The sequence below is a fragment of the Pristiophorus japonicus genome, chromosome 16 (assembly GCF_044704955.1).
Source record: "Pristiophorus japonicus isolate sPriJap1 chromosome 16, sPriJap1.hap1, whole genome shotgun sequence".
Taxonomy (NCBI): Eukaryota; Metazoa; Chordata; class Chondrichthyes; family Pristiophoridae; genus Pristiophorus; species Pristiophorus japonicus.
Window position 1 is genome coordinate 82,700,178 of NC_091992.1, and position 23,071 is coordinate 82,723,248.

At 43.7% G+C, this 23,071-nt stretch overlaps 1 protein-coding gene across 5 annotated transcripts in view; it reads left to right on the forward strand.

Moving 5' to 3' along the window:
• The window catches only part of LOC139226624 (serine-rich adhesin for platelets), a 45,843-nt gene extending 34,223 nt beyond the window's left edge, over positions 1-11,620 (forward strand). For all 5 annotated transcript variants that reach the window (XM_070857508.1, XM_070857509.1, XM_070857507.1 and 2 more), the window contains 2 exons: positions 3,263-3,335; positions 11,330-11,620. In XM_070857508.1, the coding sequence (XP_070713609.1) occupies positions 3,263-3,304 (42 nt within the window). In that variant the 3' untranslated portion in view covers positions 3,305-3,335; positions 11,330-11,620. The remainder of the gene's footprint in view (positions 1-3,262; positions 3,336-11,329) is intronic.
• Positions 11,621-23,071: the final 11,451 nt, after the last annotated feature.

The following is a 23,071-nucleotide window of genomic DNA, read 5'->3' on the forward strand; positions in this document are numbered from 1 at the left end:
GTCTTACTGCAGTTGTACAGGGCCTTGGTGAGGCCTCACCTGGAATATTGTGTTCAGTTTTGGTCTCCTAATCTGAGGAAGGACGTTCTTGCTATTGAGGGAGTGTAGCGAAGGTTCACCAGACTGATTTCTGGGATGGCAGGACTGACATATGAGGAGAGACTGGATCAACTGGGCCTTTATACATTGGAGTTTAGAAGGATGAGAGGGGATCTCATAGAAACATATAAGATTCTGACGGGACGGGACAGGTTGGATGCGGGTAGAATGTTCCCGATGTTGGGGAAGTCCAGAACCAGGGGACACAGTCTTAGGATAAGGGGTAAGCCATTTAGGACTGAGATGAGGAGAAACTTCTTCACTCAGAGTTGTTAACCTGTGGAATTCCCTGCCGCAGAGAGTTATTGATATCAGTTCATTGGATATATTCAAGAGGGAGTTAGATATGGCCCTTACGGCTAAGGGGATCAAGGGGTATGGAGAGAAAGCAGGAAAGGGGTACTAAGGGAATGATCAGCTATGATCTTATTGAATGGTGGTGCAGGCTCGAAGGGCCGAACGGCCTACTCCTGCACCTATTTTCTCTGTTTCTATGTAACAGTGTAGGAGACCGTGGACGGAGATCAGAGTGGGAGTGTAACGGAGAATTAAACGGGCAGGCGACTGGAAGTTCGGGGTCATGCTTATGGACTAAACAGAGATGTTCTGCAAAGCGGTCACTCAATCTGCATTTGGTCTCCCCAATGTAGAGGCGACCACATCGTGAGCAGTGACTACAGTATACTAAATTGAAAGAAGTACAGGTGTTTGGGGCCCTGGACAGTGGGAAGAGAGGAGGTGCTGGGATGATTGAGGAGTGGACCAAGGTAGCGGTGGGGGGGAGGGGGAGGTCAGGGGGTGGGGTGGAGGTCAGGGGGTGGGGGGGAGGTGGAGGTCAGGGGGAGTGGGAGGGGGAGGGGGGAAGGGGAGGAGGGGAGAGTCCTGGCCGAAGAAGTGGGCACGGAGACAAAAGCATCGTGCCAAGCTTGAAATTGAGGTGGGGGCATAAGAGGATGAGGACTGATCATTTGGGGTCAGAGAGGGGATCGTGAAAACACAGCAGGGGGTGAGATTGGAAGAAGGGATGGGATGAGAGGGGAGTGAAGGGGAAGAAGGTTCCAGAGGGGCATTGGTGTCCAAGAGTTGTTGAAGGTTACGATCCTTTCCACCTGAAAGGAAGGGAAAAAGTTTTTTGTTGAAGCGCCAGATGAGATGAAGGATGAAATGGAATTGCGGGCCAGGACGGCTCCAAGATAATGATTCGTTGCTGCTGGAGAGAGATTGAGAGCATGAGTGGCATTGAGGTGTGGGTGGTGTCATTATTTTCCTATTGTGCAGCTCCTCAGTCTTCACAATCTGTACTTGCAGCTCTGAAGATATTTTGATCATTTGTCAGTTTTTTGCTCTGTGACTTACTGAAACTAAATATTACAGAAATATAACCGTTAACGTCGCAAGAAGGTGTGATCAGTGAGAATCCTCTACTCCTCCAATATTGCAGTTTATAAGATATACTGTGTCGAAATTACTCCAAAGGACCATTGTTCTGTTGGATTACTGGTGCCTCATAAAAGAACACTATGCCATCACATGTGTAAGGATTTCAGATAGCCAAGAGTAATGAAAACTCAGGAAATGTACAGTTGACAATGCATTATAATTTCTATTAATGGACTATTCAGGGGACTGGTTGGTGCAGTGGCCTATAACTCTGGGCCCTGTGATCGAATCCAGCATAAACTGATGGGATGAAAGTCTCCTGTGCTTACTGATTGCAAGGGTCCGATATGGAATGCCTTTGGGCAGTCTCTCGTTCCTGGTGCGGATGAGCCCACAGCACACAACCATCTCTACTTTAGGACTAATTGACAATCTCACTCAGAAGCAACAGACGGCACATGTGATAAATTATGATTCATCGTTGCTGGGTCAAAATCCTCCCTAACAGCTCTGGGAGTACTTTCACCACACGGACTGCAACAGTTCAAGAAGGCGGCTCACCACCACCGTCTCTGGCAACTAGGATGGGCAATAAATGCCTTGCCAGTGATGCCCATATCTCGAGAATGAATCAATTAAAAAAAATAAATTGCACTGGTCTCCAACAAACTCATCATTCCATAGCTACCTGCCATTGTCATTATATCTTGCATAAGAACATAAGAAATAGGAGCAGGAGTTGACCATTTGGCCCCTCGAGCCTGCTCCGCCATTCAATATGATCATGGCTGATCTGATCTTGGGCTCAGTTCCACTTCCCTGCCCGCTCCCCATAACCCTTCACTCCCTTATCGCTCAAAAATCTGTCTACCTCTGCCTTTAATATATTCAATGGCCCAGGCTCCACAGCTCTCTGGGGCAGAGAATTCTACAGATTTCCCACCCTCAGAGAAGAAATTCTTCCTCATCTCAGTTTTAAATGGGCAACCCCTTATTCTGAAACTATATCCCCTAGTTCTAGATTTCCTACGAGTGGAAACATCCTCTCTGCATCTACCTTGTAGAGCCCCCTCAGTATCGTGTATGTCTCAATAAGATCACCTCTCATTCTTCTAAACTCCAATGAGTATAGGCCCAACCTGCTCAGCCTTTCTTCATAAGTCAACCCCTTCATCTCGGGAATCAATCTAGTGAATCTTCTCTGAACAGCCTCCAATGCAAGTATATCCTTCCTTAAATACGGAGACCAAAACTGTACACAGTACTCCAGGTGTGGCCTCAACAATACCTTGTATAGTTGTAGCTGGACTTCTCTACTCTTACATCTTGAACCATATATGTTATAATATATATTATATATATATATATATATTTTCCAGTTAGAGATGATTCACACACTGACGGATGAAAAGTAAATTATGCTTTTCTGAGGGGACTGAGGACTATACTTGGGGCAGAGTAGAGGGCATTTTATTCTGCGTCTGACCATGGTATACTGTATGCCCAGAATATTCCATTCCCCAGTAATATCACAAAACTCTCAAACAAAAGTAATTTGTTTTGAAAATTGGTGAAGCTATTGCCTTCTAACTTATTGCTGTGAAATGAGTTTATTCTGGGAACATCCCGATTCTGCCTATCGGGAAACGATGGCTTCTGTAATTAAACTGAGATCAATATCCGAGTCTGAAGAGAGTATTCTTTTGGGAGAAGGTTATATGAGCTGTGTTTGCCTTGCCTGCTGTCATATCTCCTCTTACTATTTTGTTTGCTCACTTACTAGGACAAAGCTCTGAAAGTTTCAGTAAAAGGGGACAGCAGGTGACAGTGAAACTGAGGCTCAAGTCTGCTGAACTGTAAGTAGATTCAGTCTATCTAAATAATTAATTTTGCACAACATGATGTTTCTTTTAATGTAGCAGCAATGCCGACCTGGAAATGCAGCATTTGTGGCTTGTAACCCATGCTTGTCTGTTACGTTTCACGCAGCCAATCTATTTGTGTGGCACGGTGTTGGAAGTTAATGAAGCTGTTATTTTCTCAGACTCTTGCCAATAAACCTACTGATTTCTGCAATTAACATGATAATGAACCCCCTAAAGATGAATCCTAAATCTAGGGCAAAACCTGGAGACATCAGCCTGCAGTAGTTCTGGAGAGGTGCATGCACCTCTTCCTGTGTGTAGCACAGGGAGTACCTCATCGAAATAGAAGGCCTCTTCAGTCACCTGGGTCACATACAGGAAGGTGGGCGGAGTTCCATGGGAGAGGAGGTGCTAATGATGCAGCCAGTGTGCTTTGACACTGTCTTTTAGGAAGATAGCTGGTAGATTTTATTATTTACTTAATGTCTTTTATTTATTTCTTCCAAATTTGTGCATCAGCTGTGGCTCAGTGGAAGCACACTCATCTCCGAGTCAGAAAGTCATGGGTTCAAGTTCTACTCCAAAGACTTAAGCACACAATCGTGACTGACACTTCAGTGCAGTACTGACGGAGTGCTGCACTGTCGGATGAGACGTTAAACCAAGGCCCTGTCTACCCTCTCAGGTGAACAGGAAAGATCCCATGGAGCTATTTGAAAAAGAGCTGGGGGGGTTATCCTCAGTATCCAGACCAATATTTATCCCTCAACCAACATCACTACAACAGATTATCTGGTCATTTATTCCATTGCTGTTTGTGGGAGCATGCTGTGCGCAAATTGGCTGCCGGGTTTCCTACATTACAACATGACTACATTTCAAAAGTTGGCTGTAAAGCACTTTGGGAGGTCTTGCGGTTGTGAATGGCACTATATAAATGCAAGTTTTTATTTGTTGCAGAAATAAGCCTAATTCTGAGTGCAAACATTCGGTTTAATTTTTTTACCTGCACAAAGTGATTTGCTCACTGCTGATTTCACCCAATTTTTGTTGTTTTTTACTTTAACTCAGGAAAAATGAAATCTGAAAGTCAGAAGGTCACTTAATGAATAGAGTTTTAGGCAGTGGTGGCTTTGGTCAGCAGCGAAGATATGATAAATGGAACTCCTGGTACTTTACTTTCTGCTCCGCCATCCCAGTTAACAGATTGGAGCTATACGGTTTTGGAGGTGCTCACTGCACCGAGCTCCTTCATTTCAGGAGGAAATAGATCCGCTTAAAAACCCCAGGTGTCGAAAGATGGGACGAGGGTTTGAGTTCACATCCATATTTGTGTTGCACAGAGAGTACAACAACAACTTTTAAAAATTTGTTCATGGGATGTGGGCTAGCATTTATTGCCCATCCCTAATTGTCCTTCAAATGGTGGTGGTGAGCTGTCTTCTTGACAACTGAGTGCCTTTCTAGGTCATTTCAGAGGGCAGTTAAATGTCAACCACATTGCTGTGGGTCTGGAGTCACGTATAGGCCAGATCGGGTAAGGACGGCAGATTTCCTTCCCTAAAGGACATTAGTGAACCAGATGGATTTTTACGACAATCCGGTAATTTCATGGGGCTAGAATTTCCACTGGGATCGCCGGATTACCGCCCAGTTACCGCCTGTTTTTACCAAAAAGGCGAATTAACTGCCTGTTTGACGCCGGTTTTACTTCCGATTATCGGCGGTGTTAATTTCGCCCTACGATTAACATCGCCAGCCCACGTTTCTCGCCCAAAAATCGTTGAAAATTCCTCTGCAGCGCTAATTTTCCTAAACATGTTGTTTTTGCCGCCGCTATCACTCAGGATTGGCACCGCCCACTTTTTAGGTACTTGCCTTGCTTTGTCCCAGCGTTATGCCTCCATTTTGGTTTTTTTTCTCTGTGGGGGGGGGAAAAGGCTGCATTTTTAGTTTATCTTTCACTCCCAATGTATTTGAACGAGGACAAGAAGAAACAGGGGCATTTGATCAGAAACAAACTATAATCAGTCGGCCCAGCAATCACGAGGCCTCAGAAAATATAACATTCAACAAATAAGCAAATGATCCAAGATCCCCTCCTCCACAGATAACAAGAAAGGTCCAATTTGGGAGGTGTTTTTCGAATAGTGCATGAAAACAATTGGCGAAACTGTCTAATTTATGGCAACGCTCCACATAAAACAAGGGCTCCGAAACAATTGCAACGTCAATACCTTTCCATCAGTTTCACAATTTTCAGATAGTATCTTTAGAACTTTTCCCACGAGTGTCTCGTTCAGTAAAATTCTATTGCTTCAAAATATTTCCTGAATAAAGATAAGTTACTACCATGCAACTGCACCCCCCCCCTCTTTCCCCCCCCCCCCCCCCCACTTTTTCTGTTCTGAAAATGTTGGATCTTGCTGGAGTATGGCCCCGGGGGTACAGTGAACCGTCTACTGCCTCAGCCAAGAGGACATTCTCATGTCTAAGCCTCGATAGTCAGTGTTGACAGGCTATTTGAGCATTGGTGGGTGGAGAGGAGTTACTGGACACGAGTTGAAGCCTTGACAAATGTCAATCTGCAGATAGTTGCCAGAAAATACTAGACCTTATGGAAAAAAAGAAAAATGTTTAAACTTATTTTTCAGTTCCAGTGACAAGCACACATCCAAAGCACAATAAACTATCTTTGCAAATTTTCACTGACTCTTGCGTTTTTCCCACATTTTCTGTTGTATTTTGGAATTTTTCACCCCACTGGTCGTGGGTTGGTTTCTAATAAATGCATTAAAAACTTAAGATGTGGCAAACAGTAAAACCCAAGAGTACAATTACCAGGGACACCGACAATCACCCATTTAAAGTTGTGTTAGCTAAAATTTGTCATATGGGACATATTTTCCCCTAGGAAATGCCTATGTTTAGATTATATCTATATATCAGGAAAATTTAAATTATAAGACAACTATGGGTCACTACAGTTAAGAGATTCAATTAGTTTGCAGGCAATGTATTTTTTTTAGTGATTTTCATTCATTTTGAATAATTTCTGGAGTAGTTTTGAATATATTGTGGATAATTGCTTTAAAACAAATGGGGCCTGTAGTTTCAATGCCAATATTGCTGACCCTTACAATGATTGTTACTCATTATTTCCCAGACGTGAGTGAGACACAGTCCAAGAATGGTTTAGTTGAATGCATTTTTTTAATAAAAGTTGTAATTTCTATTAAACTTTAACAATGTAATAAAATAAAATAATTCTTCGGAATGAAAATTTTACAAAATAAAACATTAACAACAGTAAAAACAACACTCAAACGTGGAGGGTTCCACGTTTCTACATGTGGCCACCTTTCCCAACACCTTTCCTCCCCAATCTCCCCCTGAACTTGGCCCTGGCCACGTCGGGACCAGTATGTCGTGCAACAGAGCACTTCGAGCGTGACTGCTGAGGGGGGTGGGGGATGTGCTATGTGTGGGGGATCTGGAGAAGCTGGGGGTGCTGAGGACCCATTTTCAAAGTCGAAAGAAACTAGTTCTTCCCAACGATCAGGTGCTGTCACCATTGATGGTGTCCCATATCCCACGACCGTTAATTGCCGCATAGCATTTGGATTGGCGGTCTGGGTATTCTCCCTCACCACTGCAATCAGCTCCGCCATGTCCTCCAGTTGACGGGCTGCTAAAGCGGCGATGTTTGCAGACAGCCCAGCAATGGCCTGGAGGAGCTCTTGACTTAAGTCGATGCTCATCCTAGACAGTCCCACCATGTCCAGGTTTGCATCTGCCTGTCTCGCAGCATTCCCACCTTGCTGGATCAGCCGCCGCGGGTTCATCATCGGGGTCGGTGTGCGCCGTTGCATGCCGCTTGGTCCCGTTTCCTCGGACCGGAATCCAAGAAAGTTGGATTCCAACGAGGATCTGGTGGCCGCAGGTAAAAAGGACCCTTCAAGTCCCGCCACCCCTCCCTCCTCCTGCACCACTACCGTGACAAAGTTTTGAGGAGTGTTCTCCTCCTGCTCCTCAACCATCTGTTCCAGCACCGTCTCTTCCATCCTCATTTCCTCCAATGACTCCTCTCTGGGAGGGGCAGGCGGCTCCTCCTGTGCAACTGTAAAAACATAACATTAATGGTTGGTGACGGGAGGGGAGGGGGGGTCAGAGGTAACATGAGAGCAATTCATTTTGCGCAGGCTGATGTGGAGAACAAACATATTATCGAGAATCATTACATGAGACTATCATAAGCAAAGTAGACAGAAACTACATGACATAACAAAGCTCGAGTCCCAGTTTGTTGCTTTCCAAGTGGTAGTGTGTGATCAACCAAAAATTCATGTCAGAACTAACAACATTTCGTGCTCCCAGTATTACATTATATTCTACATTATATTGACATAACATTGAATTACATGACCGCAGTACAGCCCAGGGATTATGCAGACTTACCCTCCATGAGAACTGGTTCGGCACCAACACATGAGGCGGTGCGATCATATGCTCCAGTCAGGTCTGCAGCGCGTTCTTCTTGATCTGTTAATTCAAGAATTTTGGCGGACCTCCGCCCGTTTTGCGGAGCTCCGCCCTATTGCCGGCTAATTTTTTTCTGCAAAGGTGACAAAAATATGTGTAAACTAATTTCACAGCTATTAATACCGGACCCACACACATACACATATACATATATAGGTAGACATCCCCAATTAGCCGTCCCCAGTCCTTTTCGTCAACGAGTGCACCGTTTAAGTTCTGTTAGCACGCAAGTGTTGCATGACGAACACATGAAAATACAGAGAACGAACCCATGAAAATGCAGAGGACTAACACAATGAGATCACTGATGGGAAATAAAAATGTCATCAAGCTTTACAACATAATAAAATGTGGCACTACCTAAAAGTAATTAGTCAGTGCATGATAAAAGTTATTACTTGCTCTCGCAGACCCAACGATGTCATTCCACCGTTTGCGGCACTGGTTCGGCCCCGCATCACGGGCGTGACGGACAACACCGCCTCAGCAATCTCTCGCCATAACCTCTGATACACATTTGGTGCCGGTTTTCCTCGCCCACCCCCTGTGTTAATTGATCCCAGCGGGCCTTCACTTCGTGGACCAACAATTCCTGGGCTTCTTCGGAGAAATGAACGGCCCTCCTACTGCCATCTACCTCCCCCCTCCACTTCCAACTTATTTATACTGATTTTTATATTTAAATATTTTTTAGGATGTACTATTATTAAAAGTTATATTATCAATTAATAATCTTCCAAATCCTTTTATATACAGATCTTAAATAACTCCCCTCTCTCTCAATTGATCCCCACCTCTGCACTCTCAAAATGTCAGACACTCTGTCTTCTCTGCGCATGCGCAGGGTCACCTTTGACCCCGAAATCACGGGAGAAAACAGATCACCGACTCCAGTCCGCTACCGCTACACACCGCCGCCGCCGGGAATCGACCATCGAAAATCGCGGGAGAGCGCAGCAGCGGTATTCCGTCGGTTCAAAAGACGCAACCGCCGGAATACCGCTAAGAATCGGACGGCAGCGATCTCAATGGAAATTCTAGCCCATGGTCACCATTACTGATACTCGCTTTTTATTCCAGATTTTACTTAATTAACTGAATTCCCCAGCTGCCGTGGTGGGATTTGAACTCATGTCTCTGGATCATTAGTCTAGGCCTCTGGATTACTAGTCCAGTGACATAATCACTATGCTACCGTTCCCATACTTGTAGTTATATAGCACCTTTAACATAGTAAAACCTTATCGTTACAAGACTGGGAGCCAGTGTAGGTCAGCGAGCAAGTAAGAGGGACTTTGAGCAATTCTTGTCCCCCCTCGGTGTCCGAGCTTATAGATGAAACAAAGCTGTTTTTGCATTGGTGCTGTTGTAATTCGGATTCTAAAAGATGGTTGTTTGTCTGCTGCTAGGCTAAGGGAGCCAGGATTGGGAACTTAAAGACTGAAAGAAGCCATTCTTTGGGAATCCAAATTAAAAAGTTGCTACTATAACAGCAGCTTTTGACAATGGCCTGGGAGCTGATCACCTCCCTATTCTACAGGTTCAGGATTGTGCACAACACAGAGAAAGAAAGTGAGTGAGGGGTAAAGCCATCAATCCCCGTGACATTATTTAGCTGAGCCGTTGAGATATATGTTTGACTTGGATAACTAATGAATATTAATTCTATTGTCAAGCTGCACTAAACAGCATTAATTCGGCATCGAATCTTGTGTGCATGCTGCAATTAAATAAACATGTTGGGTGTGATAGAAAACCTTACCAGTTTGGTGGATTAGTCATATTCATATACACAGTATGTTACTATCCCATAAATAAAAATGCTGTCATGTTCTCATTTCTCAAAACCTGTAGATACCCACAACCCCATCTTGCTTATAGATAGCAGATGGTTTGTGGCTCATGATCCAAAACGCTGTCAGTAAATAGTGGTTATATTTTATATAATTCATAGCTTATAGAAAAGGGCGTGCTGTGAGACAGTGCAGTTGAGCGGGGGGGGGGAAACTGATCCAGTCCCTGTGCCACTGAATTGCCAACTGCATTAAAGTTTTAAGAAGATAAGAAATAGGAGTAGGCCACTTGGCCCCTTGAGCCTGCTCCGCCATTCAATAAGATCATGGCTGATCTGATCTTGGCCTCAACTCCTCTTCACTGCCTGCTCCCCATAACCCTTGACTCCCTTTTCTGTGTTACAAATTGTTTCAGTCCATTTCTAGTTCAGTGGCATCTCTCATTTTAAATAAATAGCAATGTGCATGTACAAACACTGCACCACCCTGGTTATTGTTGTGTCCTTGGATGGTCTAATATTAACTCCACGAGGCAATGTTTTGTGCTTGAACTGTAGTGACCGTAGTCCTTTATTTGTTAACTCCAGAGTAAGAATCACACCTGCTGGCGTGCCTTTTATACTAGGCCAGGCACACATGTACAGGTAACCTACAAGTCTCCCACTGCTGTGCCCTGTGGTGGCACATCTTGTGATAGTACCAACACTAGCCATGTAGGATACATGATATCACTCTCCCCTAAGCCTTTCGTGCAAATCGCCTCTGCATTGACTGTGCTCTGGGCTTAGCTCTATCTGATTGACCCTTGGCAGGTTGTTTCGATCTTGGGTGAGTGGTTGGTGCAGTAGAGTGCTGGTGGTTGCTGTTTGTATGCATCCCTGACCACGCCATTCCCCCCCCCCCCCCCCACATATAGATTATGCCAGAGGCTCATTGCATTCATATACATTCAAGTTCAGAAAAACAAGGTTGCAATACATTTACATTTCTGGTTCCGTTGTGAGACAAGTACGTTAAACTGGTGAGATACCTTATCAATGCGGTGACCGATGCGTAAGGACAAACTAGTTCCAGAACTGCTGGATGGTGTCCCTACAGTCTGATGGCGGCGCAGTGCCCAGTGCTGGCAGTGGGAACCCAGTTGGCTCAAGTTGCCTGCTCTTGGGGCTGTTGCCGTGATTCCTAGCGTCGGGCCGGTTCACAGATGCCTATGACCTCCCTGTCCTTTCTTTGCGCCCTGGGTTGTTGCTGCTCCCCGAGGAACTGTCGTCTAGCAGTGCACAGGGAACTGCTGACTCGCTGGTCTGGGCATTGTTTGGTTTGGGATCCTGGCTGGTCCCGGTCCCCTTTGCTGTCGCAGGTGACCCTTCGTTTCTGGGTATGGCCCTGGTGGCGATGGGGTCTGTAAAAGGATTTCAATTTATGTGGCTTAGAAGGAAAGGGGTGGACGAGAGGTAAGAAAGAAAGACTCACATTTATATAGCGCCTTTCATAACCTCAGGACGTCCCAAAGCGCTTTACAGCCAATGAAGTACTTTTGAAGTGTAATTGTTGTAATGTAGGTATAAAGTTAAAAGAAACTTGCTACAGTTGTCACTATTTGCCCTTGTAACATTTTGTATTAACATACACTTGGATTCCTCTTCACAGATTGCCTGGAGATGGACATGCTGTTTTGTGAGAGATTCAGGCTTCACTTCAGCTGCTACTTGTTGCCTTCACAATAAAGCAGACTGAAGATACTGAAAGAAAGCAGTGTGGTCTCCCCTGCCCTTTAACTCATTCTACTTAACCAACAGCTGCAATAATGTTCATGGTACTTCCAAGGCGATGCATCATTATTAAGAAGATTATTTCCCCCGAATGTTAACAAGGCTGTTCTGGGGTGGTGGGAGGGGCGTTTCTCTGCATTGTCTGTAAACTTTACACCAGAGTTCAATACATCCACTACATTTTTCAGAATGAGCTGTGACAGGTTTGTGTACATATGGCAAAGGCAGACCTCGTATTCCTAGCGATGATTGGGTTGTGCATTCAGAGCAGGCACAAGAACTGAACACGATCTAGACACCCGGTATGATGCCATAATTATCTAGATGGTTCTTCCATGTGCATTGGCAGGATTTAAAAACACCAGTGGACCTGCTTCTAGTCATTAGATCTGTGCACATTTTGTGCATTGTAATGTCATTCTCAAACATGCATGGTGATGCTGTAGTGGACTGCACTTAACTCTAACCTGCAGCCCCTGAATTTCTTTAGGCCCTTTGAAAGCTGTGATTATCCTCATAGTATAGTAGCACTGTCCTCCTGCTGAAACAGCCAGTTTTCAGTTGGGTGCGCACATCAGGGGAATGTTGCTGGACCCAGTGCAGCCAGGACACAAGCAAACTGCAGCCTCACCTTAAATGCTGAGTGGAAACACAGAAGATCCTATTTTGCACCGGTCGAATGAAAAGGGGTCAGAATTGATTTGCTTACTGTGATCCTCTCGCTCTGTACTTACAGATGGCTGCCATAAAATGGGCTATTCATGGGTTTCAGCTTGGCATTTGCCACATAAGTTAATAGTGTTATAGGCTCAAATATTAAAGCAGACAGAATTGCCGCATCACTCCTGCACTTACTTGGTTTGCAGTATTTTTGAGAACCTGCTGTAAATGACAGCCTCGCTATTCTCTCCTTTTGTAAAGGGTGAGATATGTTCTATGGTTCTATTTTTCATATCCAGATTGTTTCAATACTTTTTGAATCGATTGGCTTTGATAATCATTCACGAAGCTACGGTTCTTTTAAAACATATAATTGTTCTGCGTTCTTTTTTTAAAAAAAAAACAAGGTTGTCGCTGGTTTAAACCGCCACTTTATCCCATTGCGCTGTAAATGGTTCCGTGGGCCTGACTCTGGCTAAGGATGGACATAACAGTCTCAAAACAGTAAAAAGTACAATTTAAAGCCATCGCTGTGGCTCGACTTATGACAGCAAACTTCCAGTTTTGCTCACTTGCTGTGAATGCCTAGTTTAGCTGGACCCTGTAGGAACAGTGTGAGCCAGGTTTTGTTACATTTAATGGCTCTAGGTTAGAGGAGAGTTGTTATGTAGCCTTGTTTGTTTTTTTTTATAAAAAAGGTATAGGCCAGCCAAGAGGGATACTACAGTGCAAATACCACTTTTATCATATATATATATATATATAAATATATTTATTTTTAAAATTAACTGTACTAAGAATTTTTTTAACTCCCTTAAGTTCCATGTACTCTCCTTATGCATCATTCAGTGACTTATACTGCACAAATGTGGCTCAATAGTGAGAGTCATCTTGCAGCAGTTATTACTGCTGCCTTCCTTCTCAAAAATCCACAATTCAGATCCATGAAACCAGCCAGGTCACCGACGATCGATAGTTTAGAAACCCTTGGTGTGCTGGTTAAACTAGGCAGCCATAAAATCGTCACAAATGCAGTGACAGGTGCTTTGGGTTAAAGGACACTCCCCATATCTTGCCAAGTAATGATGGTCATGTAGGGTGCCTACATTTTCCTATCTTATCCGATGGTGTTTTTGTTTTGAAAGCAAGTGAGCAGTCCGCTAATCTTTACATTGTTGCCCGAAAGGTCACTGTCAAATTTCAGCTTCCTCTTCTAAAACATCCCATTAAATTCACGTGTTACTTGATAAGCCACAGTTCTGCTTGCTTTTCGTAGAACGCAGGGTTGTGGAAAGCAGAGTTGAGGTAAGTTTGGAAGAGCTACCCCTGCTGTGTACATTGCTCAACTCTCAATGTTCATACTGTCCCCAAAAATAGAACCTGATGGAACAAGGGCAGGTATTGTTGAACTGTTTGATTATTTCTGTCTGCTGCAGAGTTTTAGTTTACCTAAAATACATTTCTATTTTTTTTCTCCTCCTCAATCTGTCTGCAACAAAATAAATATGCTGGAAACACTCAGCAGGTCAGGCAGCATCTGTGGAAAGAGAAACAGAGTTAACGTTTCAGGTCGATGACCTTCCGTCAGAACGGGAAAGTCCCTGGTTGGTTCCCCGTTTTATGCTGAGTTGGTTGATCTGAGCTGAGGCATTGGTCAGACACTCTGTGGCCCCAGGCTAAGGAGGGGGAATGAATCAATCATGGTTCTCACTCCTGATTACTGCCCAGTTGGAAATGTGCACATGGACTGCTGACCGTGTCATACTCAGTTGTCCATTAGCCTGCAGGCGTTCAGTGCCAAAGCGCTCACATAACGAATGTCTGCTGAGTGTGGTACCAGAGGGCAAGTCGTACAACATTGGTCACTTCGGGAACAAAAGGAAGATGCAATGTAAGAGATGGGGAGAAATAAAAGGGCAGCTTTGGTAGGGCAGTGATTACAACACTCGATTCCCTGCTTATGGGTTTGATTCCCAGTTTTCACCAATGTTTGTTGCCAGTCACACAATGAGCTTGGCAAATTATGGGCCAGGCCACTATGTACAGTAGGTGAGAATTTTGCTGGGAGGGAAAGGTGAAATATATCAAGGCCTAATTGGACAGCTAGGCAAAAGCATTTATGCTCAATAGTGTGTAATGAGAAAACTGAGAGGAGAACACATACCTAATGGTAAACTTTTAACAGCTTTTCTGCAAAAGCTTGGAAGTACACAGCAGCAGTATAATCATTGATGTGTCTGCATGTACAAGGAGTCTGCCATTTTCTTTGGTTAAATGTACTTCCAGCACATTAGATTATTGCGACAGGTTGGATTATTGTGAAAGACCGTGGTTTGTAAGTTTCATTGGTCAACTGAAAAGATGATTATGGTTATCTTACTGTCTGTAGCTTTGTTAGAATTATATCTTTGATGGTTAAGTATTGAGAAGGTTGAACATCAGAAGCTAGCTGATGTCATTTAGTTGTTCCTAAGCAACCAATAAATGTAAAGGACAAAAATTAAAAAGGACAATCCAATTTAGTTCTTACATTTTTATTTTGTATTTTTATAAAGGCATACATTGCTGTTCTCCCTTGCTCTGGTCTCTGTTCTGCTCCGGATCCTCTGCCAATGCTGCTGTATGAATTGGCAGCGGGGGGGGTGGGAGATGCCTGCCCTTTACTTGGCACCACCCAACATGGTGCTGCACCATGTTACGAATTCCAGCTGTCACTCTTTATCCTCCTGTTTCATGACACACCCCCAGTGTAAATATTTTTACAGTGGTACCATTTTTGCCTGGTATTTTTATAATTTTCTCTTCTTTCCCACCCACTGTGAGGCGACTCACTAATATTTCTGTGAGGAATATTAAGGTGGAAGAATTTGGAATTTTCTGTGCTCCAGTGCGCTGTTAAATCCCTGCCACACCGTTGCTTTGATTCTTCCCTATTTTCAAATTGGTTACCTGCAAGGTAAAATGCAGCATCTTGTCCGAGGATCTGAATGGCAAAACCATTTAAAACTCGTGTCAAATTATGCAACAGATAGTGTTGCATGTTCGTTTGCTTAAAGCTTCCACCTTCTTGGCCCTGGTGTGGCATAATTATTAGCAGGCGGTAAGTTTATGCTTTGAATGATCTGCAGTGGATGACATGTTGCAGGGACCATTCTAATTCTCACTTGAGCCTGATCCTCTTCTCATCTCATCCCACCACCACACTTTTCAGCAGGGGTGTCTGGACAGTGATCAGGAGTAAGAAACCTGTCCATTTTTCCTCTTTCCCCAACTCGAGGGGAGCTGATTGCTCTCCCCTGCTGAGATCAACTGGCACAGCACCAATTGTAGTCTGGCTCAGTTTCTCACCGGATAAACCTTACCACGCCACTGGCTGTCCCATTTTTATAATTCTCATATTTGGGGCTGCATGATTAGTAACAGAACAATGCGTACCTTAGAGAATAAGGGCCTCTCCTACTTCACAATAACCTGTGTAAGTCAAGTGTGGAAGTAGAGTATTGAATTGGGGCAGAAATGAGACCGGCCCAACCAGGAAATGTAGCATTCACTCCTTGCACACTGCATTCTGGCAAATGTTAGCTATGCAAATAACAGACCACATTTCTTAATTTCAGCGATAAAAGACTGGGATAGCCCTGCAAGAATAGATCTTGGACAAATGTTTTATTTTAATGGCTATCGAGGCAGCTGTAGTTTGAGCCACTTCCTGCAGTCTTTATTTTCTAGCAAACCTAACTCCAAAACTGACCAGCAGCACTTTTTAAATAGGCTTGAAACAATCCTGTACACGATGCAAAAACAAATGTGTTTTAGAACAGTTCTTTAGAGGCCAGTTGCAGATTTCAGTTTTGAACCTTTTTCATTCTGACAGAATCTTTAAATGTTTCTCCTCTGTCTTTATCCATCGTCACCGCGGTGGGGTTGTAGCTAGCAGCCAACCTACAGGGTACAACCAAATCGCTACGGCAGCAGATTGTTTATTCACTGTTTTTCCCATTTCGCTCTCCGACTAGAAGATAACGCAGAAAGTGCTTGGGCCAAAATTGCTCCTTTCCTTAAGGCCCGTTACCACCACAAATCGGTGCAGAGTGGAGTGGCCGCCGACTTTTGGGGTACTGGCTGCTGCTAGACCAATTTCCCCACCCCCCACATCACTCCTCTGCTGTCGATCCGTGTTAAGCACATCATCACTGTGCACATCGTTGATCTAGCCCCCCGATGGCGACAATCTCCATCAAAAACCTTCAGCCCGCCGCGCGGTGTGGAAACAACCTTTTCCCCGGTGGTCCATTGAGGCTAAGGCCTTCTGCAACGGCTGTGCGGCTTCCCTTAAATGGGAGGATACACTGCCATGGCCACCATGGTTTTTTTTGTCGGCTGACTGCCAGGTCGGCCCACAATTATGCCCCCCAGGTTCGGTCGGAGGCAGCCTGGCAACCGCTCTTGGGTGCCAGGCTGCTGGCCCGGCCGAAACCCTCCCTGGTGGCCCTGTGGACCGAAGTTTAAAAGGCGCAGAGACTCTCCCTTTAAGTGGAGATCCGTGGTGACGCGGCGCCGTGATGGCGTCATCGCGGTGGTGAAAGTATACCGCCCCTCGGTTGCTGTCACCGCTGAGTTTTTGCCCCTCTGGTGTAGTCACCGCCCCTATTATGATCGACTTCCGGATGAAAACAAAAAAAAAAGTGCAATTTCCCAAGAGTCGACCTGTACCGCAGCTTACGGTAAAAAACATCGAAAGGAGGTGGGAGCGCCCCGTTTCAAGCGTGGGGCAATTTGTACCTCCTTATCTGTCACATTCCCCCAAAGTGAGGCTGAATCTAAAACTGTCCATGTCCTTTCTGTCCCCTCCCTCCATTCGTTACCAGTTTTAAAATTTCGAGACGTGTTGGCCCATTACTGTAACAATACAGATGCTTGCTTCAGATTACTCTTATGCTGCCTATATTGCAATTACTCTGCCATGTTTATCGGTTGGGGGCGGGTTCTTTGCAAGGTTGTTGGATGCTTTATTGAAGCCTATTCCCAGCTAAGTATGGACACGTTACTGTATTGATGGAGTTGGGTAAAACCACAAATAGCAATGAACTCTACTGATTCTGCAAGCACTCCTGTAGTATCAGCCATGAGCCTTTATGTGATGAAACTGGATATCGTTGCACCGTGACCAGACAGGGCAAAAGGAGCTGCACATCTTCAGTCTGAGCTCAGCAGGCTGAGGCACAAATGAACACCCAAGAACTTCACGCTGGGGGTTGCTCTCCCAATACCAGTGTTCACTTCAAATTGTACGGATGTGTTACCCCACGGTTGGTGCAACCAGTTGTACAGAAGCTCGGTGAAAAGTGCTCTGCTTGTGGGCTGCGATTTACTGCTTTTTCATTATTTGTGTTTCTTTGTACCGGCCACTGGTTTCCCACTGAACTGAGATTTTATATATATATATATACAAATAACCTTTCTTTTAAATTAGGCTGCAAGAGTTTTATGTGCTTGTTGTATTTTATTTTTAAATTCAGCCTTAAATTCGAGTGGTATCTCATGTCATTTCTGTACATTTCTTTCCATAAATAAAGATGAACAAGTTTTGGAAATAATCAGTTCTTGGGTGGATTTACATTGTGTGTAGTGCGCCTGTACTGTGTGCGTATGTGGTTTTATACAGCCAGTGAATCTTTCCTTCGTGGAGCAGTATTTGGCAGTTGTGCCAAATCATGCGCTCAGATCTGAGGGTCACCATGTGGCGTATTATCTTCTGTTTCCCCCTGCCGAGGGATCATGTTGTGGAGCTGCTTATGATCACTTTGTTTTGTGAATGAAAGGATTTTGGTTACAGTACACACTTGCATCTCACAAACTGATACGCTTAATTTTTTTGTTACACAAGTGCAATAACCTCCACTTCCTGTGCTTTAGTGCTTGCTATTGTCCACACAGCATTGTTTTATTGATGAGCTGGCGCATGTACTGTATCAACAAGGATGTTTCTCATAAATAAAACTTTCTTCTGTGTTGTATGTACCAATATTTAAAAGTTAAGCCCATTTCAGAATTATGAACTTCAGATGAGACATTAAACCGATGCCCCATTTGCCTATTTTGGCGGTTTAGAGGAACATCAAAGATCCCATGAAACGATTCGAAGAGCAGCTGCAGTCTTGGCTAAAATTACTATCTCGAGTAATGCCACCAAAAACAGCTTAACTAGTCACTCATCTTGTAACGATACTTCAAAATAATTAACTGTATGGAAAATATTTTGAGCGCTAATAAAGCACTCACTGCCTAAAAAGAAGCCCCTGGGTCAGGGAAGGGATAATCCACCAATTTTCCATTCCAATGACGCTTGCTGGAAAATTGTTTATGGACATCTGCTGAGGATAGGATTGGGTGACGTCCTCTCTCAGGCACTGTCTATGGTCACACATGAATAATGCCTATTTGGTTGAGGTACTGGTGGAATGTGTGGGCCGGCACCTCAATATCAGTAGTGGGGGTGGGGGGAAGCGGAGGCAGCCATCGGGTTTTGGTCAATGGTAAAGTTAATGGTGCAGCTCTAACTGCGGCACTGGAGTTCCATCAACTAATCAGAAAGTGAATCAATCAAATTAACATTTTGTCCTTTGGTTTCTTTCCCCTTGTTTCTTATACTTTGTTTATTGTAACCATTTTCTAATATATCCTGTTCATTCTATAACTACGTATTTTTTGTGCCTCTTGGTCCTTGATACAACTGTGAAATGGTTTTCCCTACTGAATCGGAAGGAATGACATTGGCAGGATGTGGAAACCTACAAAATAAGTTGCCTTGTGGCCCGTCCAGATATGGATAAGAAACGCTATTGGTGGCCCCAGTCTGCTGTGCCTAGAGCAGAAGGCATTGGCTTCATATTCGCAGATCCCCACCACCCCTCCGGGCCACCAGAGAGTTGGAAAGAGAAGCCACCATCTGCTCTGATAGATAGTTCAAGCCTAACATTACCAGAGGCTGAAAATGGCGGTTAAATCCATTATTTTAAAGCTTATTTGTAGCTCATTGCTCTTAACGTAACATAATTATCATTTTAGTTAAGTATGTGATTATTGTATCAATTTAATGAATGGCTGAATCGACCAATTAAAAAGGAAATAGGAAAAAAACAATTTAGGCAGAGCCTACAGCTAAAAAGGAGCAGTAGAATTTTGAGGTTTGTAGAAGAAATATGTTAAATGAACTAAAAAAACAGCATGGAAGGGAAGAGAGGAACGTAGTGAGGCACGTTAACCACATAAAACCATGCTGAGTTTATTACAGCAAGAGAGTGGTTAGGTAGAAAGTTAGAACTCTGAAGATTTTTTTTTTAAAGGCAAAGTAATTGAAGAAGGAAGAATAGTAGAATTAATGATTCTATAATTTTTGGACATTAAATAATCAGTATCTCAAGAGGCTTTGAAATTGGTGTGCAGGAGGTAGCTGATAGATTAACAGTAAATAAACTGGCCAGATTACTGGTATAGCGGGGCACTGAGGGGGATTAGAGAGGAACATTGTGGGGTGTTGACTACAGCCAGAGTCAATGGATGTGGAAGAGATTCCGCAGGATTGGAAGTAAACAAATTTCTATCTATATTTAAAAAGAGGGACAAATCCGTCACAGGCAAGAACATGCCCATTAATCTAAATATTAATGTGTAAAATAATGGAAGCCACTGCAAGGAGAAGGCTGCAGGACCCCCGATATTAAAAATATCCAGTGTAGGACAAGATTCTGTTTGACCATAAGAATATAAGAAATAGGAGTAGGAGTAGGCCACTTGGCCTCTCGAGCCTGCTCCATTCAATCAGATCATGGCTGATCTGATCTTGGCCTCAACTCCACTTCCCTGCCTGCTCACCATACCCTTGACTCCCTTATCATTCAAAAATCTGTCTATCTCCACCTTGAATATATTCAATGACCCAGCCTCCACAATTCTTTGGGGTAGAGAATTCCAAAGATTCACGACCCTCTGAGGGAAGAAATTCCTCCTCATTTCCATTTTAAATGGATGACCCCTTGTTCTGAAACTGCTCCCTAGTTCTAGATTCCCCCACGAGGGGAAACATCCTCTCTGCACCTATCCTGTCAAGCCCCCTCAGAATTTTATACGTTTCAATACAATCACCTCTCATTCTTCTAAACTCCAATGAGTACAGGTCCAACCTGCTCAACCTTTCTTCAATAAGACAACCCCTTCATCTCAGGAATCAATCTCGTGAGCCTTCTCTGAACTGCCTCCAATGCAAATATATCCCGCCTTAAATAAGGAGACCAACTTTGATTTCTGTGAGAACTTTACAAATAGTGGAGCTTCCTTGATTTAGTGGGTTTTTAAAAACGTTTTTTTATTCCAGTGGCTAGATTTTTGTCGTCAGCCAGTTTATTGAGGAAATAGCCTGGTGTTGCACCTCCATGAGCCAGCCCGGTTTCAAGTAGTTGTTTGGGGTGGGGATTTGGCCTCCCCACTCCCACTAGCTGCATTTTCTGCCCCAGTAACACCCAACAATTAGCAAAATTCTGAAGAAAATTTTAGCCCCAGTAATGTTTTTTGGGGGGGTGGGGGGAATTCAGATCCCTCATTCCCTCTGTCACAAAAAAGCACTTTCACGTCTCAGGATAAACAGATAAATTTGTTGTGTTTCCAGAGATCACACACCACATTATTTCAGTTTTCTGGTTTTATCACATGCCCTCATGTGATCTTCTTTAAGTTCACTCGGCAGCAGAGTAACACTACACTAGACTGACTTAGACCTCAACTGCCAAACAAATTTACTAAATAGTAGAAATATAAGTAGCAATGACATACTGTTGATATTAAGCTTAACTTGAGTAAGTAAATAAGAATTAGTCACTGGTGCTATAACTACATAATATTCTGATGTGGGGATTTTTTTCCTGTTCTCACCATCACGGAGGTTCTCTGGATTAGCTCTTCAAAAGCTTCATATTGATTTCTCAATTTGACAAACAAAAAAATACTTTGCAAAAACTGGGACCAAGCAAATTGTAAATAAAAACAGCTAGGGGTAGAAATTCAGCCCCGCCAGAAACGGGTCCCACCTACCATTTTTGATGAGCCATGGTGGATGCGGTGGCCCACCTTGCGAAATTCAGCTCTTTGGCGTTTTTTTTCGAGCGTGGCGGAAGTCGGTCATAATGGGGGCGGGAACGGAAATACTGTTATAATGGGAGTGGGCGGAGTGTCCGCCGTAGTCAGTCATTAGTGTTACGCTGATGATGTCACCATGCTGGCGCGTCATCACATCTCTTCCCTTCACTTAAAGGGGAGGGCCACTGCGAGCTTTGCATGTTTTTAAGTTAGGGCCACTGGGCCACCAGAGAGGATTTCAGCCCGGCCAGTGACCTGGCACCCAAGAGGGGGTGCTGTGATATATATAGCGCCACCCAGTGGACTACAGTTGCATTGTAGCCATTGCTGTTTACAACAATAAAGAGGGACTGGGTCCCTGAAGTTATCAGCCATCTTAAAACCTGTGTGTTTGTGAGGTCGTACCAAAACATAACATTGGCGATGCGGATGGGATAATCGGATAACCGAGCTGAAATTTTTGTTGCTGGATGATTCAGCCAACCGACAGGGAGACTTTGAGAGCTTCTCTGTTTTGATTAACAGCTACAAATCCAAGATAAATTAAAAGCACACTTGGCTGAACTGCCAGAGTCTAGATGGCCATGCCTATGGGAATAATAGGGCGCTTGGGGAAGTTTCAATGCGACCGCGTAAGTTTCGGAGCATATGTGGAGCGACTAGAAATGTTTTTCACTGCAAATAGTATCATCAAAGTCCCCGATTATTTTCTTCATTTAGCCTCCCAGAAGAAATTGTTTCTGATAATGGACCACAATTTTGTTCAGAAGAATTTGCACAGTTCACGAGCAAAAATGGTGTGAAACATACCAATGTTCCACCGTACCTTCTTGCTTCAAATGGTGCAGTAGAGCGCACAGTACAAATTGTAAAATGTGCCCTCATCAAACAGATGTTGAATCCAAATCCAAAGGAATGACAGTTGTCACTGGACCACAAATTGGCTAATTTTCTAATTATGTATCAAAATACTCCTCATATAACTACTGGTAGAACACCAGCAGAGTTGTTTCTCAAACGACAGCCACGAACCAGATTCTCGTTGTTAAAACCAAACTTGGCACAGTCCATAGAATAGAAACAATCAAGACAGAAAGAGAATCATGATCGAGGTAGAGTAAAAGAGAGGTGTGAAATTAAATCAGAAGGTGAGAGTGAAGAACCATCACCATAAATGGTTAAAGTGGTTACCAGGAAGTGTGGTGAAGATATGTGGTCTTCGCACATATTTGGTCAAGATGTTTGATCATGGACAGGTTAGGTTTGTTTACATTGATCATATTTTACCTACAGTTGTGGAAGGAGTTGAAGATTGGATTATTTGAAGGTTAGATGATTCGATTATTTCTGACTCATCAGATAGTTTTGATACAAGTAAAGGACCAGTAGCACAGCCTACTTCAAATGTACTGGAAACAAGTCCAAGAGAAAGTCAGAATTTGTCTGAGTCCGAGTCAGGCAGACAAACAATCTGAAGTTGTACAGAGTTCAAATGTAAATCAAGGGCATACCTTGGAGGAAAACTTTCCTCAGGATCAGCCTAGAATGAGGCTAAGTTCAACACCATGTTTGGAAAGTTCTGTTCAAGAGTGAAGGTATCCTCTTCAAAACAGAAAACAAGTGGTTAAGCTTGATTTGTAAAATAAGTCCATATCTTTTGTTATGTATAACCATGCAAGTTATGTACGATGATTGTTTATTATAATTACTTCTTCATTAAGGAGAGAGAAGTGTAATATATATAGCTCCACCCAGTGGACTACTGTGGCATTGTAGCCATTGCTGTTTACAACAATAAAGAGGGAATAAGTCACGTGACTGGGTCCCT